At 38.7% G+C, this 7,272-nt stretch overlaps 1 protein-coding gene across 1 annotated transcript in view; it reads left to right on the top strand.

Annotated features, from left to right (window-relative positions):
* The window catches only part of CCDC125 (coiled-coil domain containing 125), a 12,138-nt gene extending 5,083 nt beyond the window's left edge, over nucleotides 1-7,055 (top strand). Inside the window, exons 6-11 of the mRNA XM_010159954.1 lie at nucleotides 2,049-2,131; nucleotides 3,056-3,171; nucleotides 3,737-3,844; nucleotides 4,881-5,052; nucleotides 6,491-6,606; nucleotides 6,735-7,055. Coding sequence (XP_010158256.1) covers nucleotides 2,049-2,131; nucleotides 3,056-3,171; nucleotides 3,737-3,844; nucleotides 4,881-5,052; nucleotides 6,491-6,606; nucleotides 6,735-7,055 — 916 coding nt within the window. The remainder of the gene's footprint in view (nucleotides 1-2,048; nucleotides 2,132-3,055; nucleotides 3,172-3,736; nucleotides 3,845-4,880; nucleotides 5,053-6,490; nucleotides 6,607-6,734) is intronic.
* Nucleotides 7,056-7,272: the final 217 nt, after the last annotated feature.

Genomic DNA, 7,272 nt, shown 5'->3' with positions numbered 1-7,272 from the left:
GGGTTGTTTTGTTTCTGGTGGTTTTTTGTTTTGTTTTGTTTTTATTGTTTGCTTCATTGGGTTTTCTGGGGGGGTTTTTTGTGTGTTTTCCTAATTTCCTTCCAGATTGGGGAAGATTTCTTTAACTTTCATGCTAGTCACTGTTGTATTTTTCAATTAAAACTACCAAAATTATTAAGTCTTGATTGTTTACTGTGTATATAGGCTAGCTTTGCTAGGCTGAGTTCTCATTTTTATCCTGTTATATTAGCCAGATGGAGCCAGACTGTCCTTATTTACTTTAAATAAGGCATAGAAAATAATGGTATGTTCATGCATGTGGAAATATCATTTGCTGGTCAATCATTGCTTTGTTTTCTTGCATTGTAGGCGTGAGCATACAACCAGGTAAAATGGAATGCTTTTGAGAGAGGCTGATCAACTGGTTCTTTGTTTAAATAGGAGTTACTCTGGACGGACCGCGGGTGTGGTTAGGCAAGCGGCAGATGCCAGAGGCACTAAACTAATAATGCAATGACAGACCTTGGAAAGTGTGACCAGCAGGCTCACTTAAATGTAGAAATATAATCTCTGATGGCTGCCCATCAGGTTTGCAATTATTTCAGCAGACATTTTTATTTAAAATTTTCAAATTTTGGATCAAAGAGTAAGCCAAAAGTTTCCAAACTATTCATTTTTTAGGAGAGGTTTGTGAAGATACTGTGTCCTGTTCACCTATTCATTCAGTCACACTTGTTAAGAGATACCTCTTGAAAAACCCCTTGGCTTTCCTGACTTAGCAGAGTAGGAAGTGTAGCCAGGTAGTTTGCAGCAGCAGAAGTACTGTTAACTGTTGTAAACTAAAGACGTGGTTTCAGAAAACTGCAATCCAGGAGCTCAGTCTGCTTTGCAAACAGATTTTCTGATATCTGAGACAGCAGGACAAGGAGAATGTGTATTTCCCTTTGTTTATTCAAGTGAAATAATTCAGGTTACTAGTTAAACAAACCCATGAATTTACCGTACGTAGCATTTACTGACAGCTGAAGAGATGCATCACAGAAATTGTGTTGCTTTAACATTTAGAACTTTAGATTGTCGCTTTTCAAGAAGGAAATACTTAAATACTTCAAGGAAAAATGCATTATAAATGCATGTTGTATGTTCTTAGGTTGCAACACCTGAAAGTACACCTGTTCTTGAGAACAATATTAAGGATACAGGAAGTTTATTTACTAAAATTAAGATCAAAAACATGTTGTCACGTGTCCAATAATAATTTTGTTCCTTCAAGGAAGTAAGAGATTTCTAGCAAGTGTTACAGAGGTTCACAATTACAATTTTAATTGAACTTCTAATGGTCGTGTTGTACTTAAACTCACCTCTTGATAAACTTTGAAGTTGTTGGCACTGTCTACTCTAGATGTGAATGATTTTTTAAAAATTATTATTTTACTTTTAACATTCACTTGAATGTACTTGGACACGTTTAAATTGGTTGTGTGAGGGTGTGGTTTCATGAACAAGGTGAGCCTGTTTGAACAGTACATGCTATCTGGGTTGCAGAGAAACCTGTGGATGAGTGCAGAGATTCTTGGGTTTGCTCCCTGCAAAGCCCCCTGCAGCCCAGTTAACCAGGAGCCTGGTATAACCTGCTTTCTTAGCCTGGGTTCTGTGCCAGCCAGACTAAGCCTACACACAGAACTTTCTTCAGAGGGTTAGTTAGGAGTAGTTTTAGATTGCTTATTGGCCCCTGGCTAGCAGATTTGGGTCTAATAACATACTATGTAGCATTGGTACAGACATTGTTATGGAAAAATTTTACTATTTTTTCTGTAAAAACGTTTTCAAGTGAGGAAACTGCTTGTATAATGCTGCATGGACAACGTCTTGTCAAACCAAATACTCAACTCTTTCCATTTTTGAGTTTTTTTTCTTCAATCCCTTCAGTAATCCTTATGCAGAAATAGTAGAAAAAATGTTTTCACAGGGTATTATTTTTTTTCATTTGAGTGCCTATATTTTAATATTTTTCTAAAGGTAATACGGCCTTTCTCTAAATTCTGCAGGATATATTGTGAAAATGCAGCTCTTAAGGAAGCATTGAAACTGAGAACAGAAGAAGTTAAAACTCTTAAAGCTGAAAATGCCAGTAAGCCACCAACAGCTATTCTTTATCACATACCGATTCTAAGGAATAATTCAGGATGTAGCTACAAAGGAAGCTTTCCATTGGGACGAGTCTTTTGTTACTGGAAATTGATATTAGTGGATATGCAGAAACCCTCTTTAAATGACGTTGTGTTTGTTTGTTTTTCTTCTCACATTGTCACTTGAGCTGAAAAAAAACCCCAAACTATTAAATGGCAGAAAAAGTCAGGTAGGCATAGCTTAAAGAGTATATCATATGTGAAAGAAGTACACCCATCTTATCTCACTGGCATGGTGACACCCTGGATGTGGAAGGACACAATGGGGTGTGTAATGGAAGGAGGCAACAGCAGCCAGGGAAGTCACCAAGTGCTTCTGCTACAATGACAACCTGTGGGAGGCACTCACTTTTAACCTAAAGATTCCTATAATGCAAACCTTGAAGTGTTCAGGGTGTCGGCTTTATAGTGGAGGTTTTCAAACTGCAGAATGTGCAGGCGTCTGGCTGGGTCAGGTGGCTCAAGCCCCTTTCCCTTATTTTTAGTTTCCATAGAGCTTTAAAATAACTGTCATACATCGTTATTTTCCCAGTATTGTGCTGTTCTAAAAGAGCAGCTGCCATAGTTCTAAGTATACAAAGGGATGAGCTTAACTGTAAGTATACAAAGTACCGAGGCAGAGGTACTTTGTACCTCCAAAAAGGTGACTTTGTACCACTACATGAGGTGGCATCTCTATAAGTGGGTCATTATCTGTAGGAAAACACTGAAGGAAAGACAACTCGGATCTGAGTTTCTAGATGTACATAGTCTCCTCACATTCCCAAACTGATGCTTAATCTACAGAACCACTTGATTTGGGTGTAGTTCAAATAGGAAATTAAGGCAGCAGACTTTTTAATCACTTTTCTTGTTTTGTTTCGTAGTCCTGAATCAGCAGTGCTTGGAATTTCTTGCAATGCTAGATGTTAAACAACAGAAGGTTGTTCAGGAAAACTTTTCCTTGAATAAAAGCGACATTACAGATTTTACAGGTCTTGAAGTAAGTAAGCCTTACATGTTTTTCCAAATGGCTAGTTCACAGATATGTTCATACTCAAAATTTGTAGATAAATTTTGCTTGCTTATTATGTAACTGTTTTTTGTTTGTAACCATTTTTTGCTAATGACAATATGCCTTTGCATACCATTAATCAGTTTTCTAATTTGTGGTGCATTGTGATTCCTACCTTGCAAAGAAAGGGTAGACAAAAGACAGCATCAGGCTATCTTTCACAAGACAGCATGCTTATTTCTTGCTTCTTAAAATCTTAATTGTTAACTCCTGTGCCTACAGCTATACTTTATTAAGTGAAAAAAAATCTAATGGGGTCTGCAGGGAGTAGCAGACAAAGGCTGACAATTTTTGCCTTCAGGTTATTTTGCAGAAAAATAAGTTTCACTTGTGTTATTGTGAGTCAGAAGATTTAGACTGTGAGCCCAAATCTCTTGTAGCTTGCTCCCTTTGTATTTTTGGGATGAGTTTTTTTGTTAGTTATCCAGCATCTCTTGGATTGCATTGTGCATGCAGATAGATATTTAACTGGTGGTTTGTTTTGGATTTTAAGCTGGCAGTTCTTGGAGCCTGCACCTGCAGTACTTCTGGGGGGCAACCTTGTCCCTGTGCTAAAATGGCAGCTGTAACTCGAAAGCAACTTCTTCATCTCAGGCGAGAGGTAACACGGCTTGGCTTAGATACAAACCAGCAGAGAGGTGCTTGTGTTCAATGCCAAATAAAACCAGAAACGGCCTACTGCAGCTTACACAAACTAATGCATCTTAAAACAAGAACGCTTCTCACACATAACGTAATGTTTGTTTGTAATGCCCTGCCTTTTGCTGATATCAAACTGTAATTATGCTATTGGTCAGATTTACTAATTAAAAAAAAATCATTCTTTTTTCTTCCACACATATTTTTAAATCTAAGAATACATATACAGTCCAAGCGTATGGACTCTGCAAATGTACACACAGTGTGACTATGGAATACCACTGGCAGGGGGGCCTTCCCTTCTCCATTCCTTCCTGGCAGTGCATTCCACCCCTCCCTTGCATTAACATCAGCATTCAAAAGCCCACTCACCCAGCTAGGTCAGGAAGCTGATCTTGCTGAAAATTCCGTATGTACATGGTGCTTAAATTGATAACATAATTTTCAAGCTCTTAAGGGTTTTAATTTGGTAAAATTCTACAGTTCTAGATAGAAGAATTTTTCTTCTAATTTGTATTTGACTCTGCAGATGTGGTAACGGTCCTCGTGGTCCCACTGCAGAAGTTCCAGCTGACTTACTGGTTTTGGAAATAAGCACTGTCATGTCCCTTTTGTACCAAAGTTATTATCCCTGACATAGATACCATTCTTTTGCTCCTTTTGCTCCTGGCCCAGCCAGCATGGGACGTTAATGCCCTCCTCAAGCTCTTCTGTATGTGCAGAGGCAAATAGACACTGGTGGCAGCTTGTCTGTGCAGATGAGTGGTGGTGTGTGCATGCCTAGAAGAGGAAGGGTGAGGATTTCAACACGTGTTTCAAAATGTATTTCTTAACATGGCAAGAAAGCACAAAGTTTGGTTTCTGCTACTTCCTTCATTACATTTATTTAAAACTTGTCTGTGTGAATGGCTTCAGTCTGTCTCTTAATACACATTTTACATCTGCTATTCCTTCCAAATTGCTTAATATACTTTACATTTTCTCTGAATTAAAACCAGATTGAGAATCTGAAGAAGAGTAAAGATGAAGCCTATATAATGGCAGATGCCTTCAGAATTGCATTTGAGCAGCAGCTAATGCAGAGGAAGGACCAAGCCCTGAGGCTTGCAGAAGTCATAAAGATTAAGAAGGAAATAAAATTTATGAACTGGAGACGTCTGAAAGACGATGGTAACTGCGCATGCTACGGATCTGTAATAGTTGAATAGAAACAAAGTTAGTTGACAAGCGGCACAGGCAGACCTTCTTGTGTTAAATGTGTGGTTGTGGTTTAACTGCTAACGGATACTTCTGGAGAGTCAAGAGAAAAGGAACAAAGGTTATGTCAAAACTATAAATACGTTAAATAGTGTGTCATGTAGTTGAAGAACTTCAACGGCAAGTTTTGCAGGTGTAGGGTAGGGTGTCTGTGCATAAGTGGAATATATAAATACTGCTGCAGGGCACTGGAGCTACCAGTCCAGGCTTTTGATGTAGCCCTTTTTTATCACATATTTGTGAACTGTATTATCTGACTAAAACCATGCTCGACTAGTACTTATGTACAAATGTGTAATTAAAAAGGGATACATTAAAAGCCTAGACTGGTAGCTCTGATGTCCTACAATTGTATTCATATTTTCTGTTATCCAGGATGACAGTTACATTCCAGATATTCAAGATGTTTATTATGAAAATGGCACAAAAAAGCTATCATCTAGCAAGTTTAGCCTGGATATTTTACATGCTATCAACAATTTCATATGCTGGTTTTTTGGATGATCTCTATGTAAGAGTTAGGGAAGGAGAAATGCAAAAAATACATACTGAGCTTTCACTGAAATACCAAATGCAATACATTTTTTTACTATGTATGTGTACCTAAATCAGTATTGATTACTCTTCTTATACTTCCCACAGTCATCTCTAAGTTACAAAGTGCTCTGTAAAAGAGGAAGAGCTCTTACTATCCTTTTCTTTCTTAAGAAAAAGGATGAGAAGCACTTTAGTGTCATGGTCAGAACCATAGCAGAGTTTAGGAGCGGTATGTCAAGATACATTTGTGTTAGCCACTGACCTGGACGTGCCAGACTTAGAAGCTTGGTGGTTCTTCTAGATTCCTTAAGTAGCCTCAGGATGTAATACTAAAACAGCATGCACTTTGAATGTCTGTTTCCCCTGCACCAATGTCATTGTTTACCAGCTCTATATTCTGATTCATATGTTTCATAATTTTATTGTATTTTAATCCGCTTAGAAATCTTAAGAACTCTTAAACAGCCTGTGTCAACCACCCTTTTTTTTAGGCCACCTACTGTTTAAAAACAAATTGCCACAAATCATTGTTTAGCTCAAGTGTTAAAGTATATTTTTCATAATTGGAAATAATTTTATTTTCAGTCTACTATACCTACGATGAAAGGTCTGTTTAGCCTTTAAGTGATGCTAAGGGTGGTGCTGCATGTAAGTAATGTGCCACGTTTCCTACAGTGGGAGAAGCTGTAGCTTGCATTGCTCTTTTAGGGGAGACTGTTCAGAATCCAGTTTTACGCGTGCATGTTTTATCCCAAAGGAGATTTTCTAAGTTCCACAGGTCATGTACTTTTGTTTCCCTTAGGGAAGTTACAAGGGAACAAGAACAGTCTGGGACAAAAACTATCTAGTCTGCTCTCATCGGATGTGGACTGCAGGAAAGTTGGAGAGCTAGACAATCCTCATGAAATCCTGAAGATGTTAATAGATTTGGTCAGTATTTTGTTCAGCTACTCATTGTGAGCCCTTCGGGAGCAAATATAACTGTTGATTTACATAGACTGCCTTGTTCTTAGCTTATAAACTAGTTTCTTTTCTTCCTCTTCTAAATAAATACCCAGGTAAATGACAAAGAGGAGGCTCTGGCTCATCAAAGAAAGGTTAGTTACATGCTGGCTCGTGCAATGGAGATGAAAGAGGATGTTTCGGGACAGGATAAAGGAAATAGCACGCTGGGGAGTCATCAGTACGAAGCCCAGGGGTCATCGGGCCCCCTACACGCCTGCTGCCAAAACCTCTGTTCCCAAAACAGGGTTTCTTCAGTTGCCAGTGCAAAACCATGTGAAAATCCACTCAAAATGCTTCGAAAATCACACTCCTGGCCATCTGAGGCTACACGCTATGAAGAAAATAACCCATTTGGAAAACCAATGAAACTGTAGTGGTCTCTGTATAGCCATCTGCTGGAATAGATGTGTTTTTTAAAACAGAAAGATCTTGCATAAGTGCCTAAAAACATCCTGTGATTCCATGCCAAAGCTAGGACAGGGCTTTAGCGGATACCGTCTTCAACGATACGGCAGCAGCGGGGTAGCGATTGCTCTGGGAAAACGCCCCGATCTGACTAATTTAACGGACGTTTCCGGGCACGGTCCGCTG

This window comes from Eurypyga helias, unplaced genomic scaffold, assembly GCF_000690775.1.
Source record: "Eurypyga helias isolate BGI_N326 unplaced genomic scaffold, ASM69077v1 scaffold51799, whole genome shotgun sequence".
NCBI lineage: Eukaryota > Metazoa > Chordata > Aves > Eurypygiformes > Eurypygidae > Eurypyga > Eurypyga helias.
The sequence above is the reverse complement of the archived record's forward strand: the minus strand, read 5'-3'. Positions and strand labels throughout refer to the sequence as shown.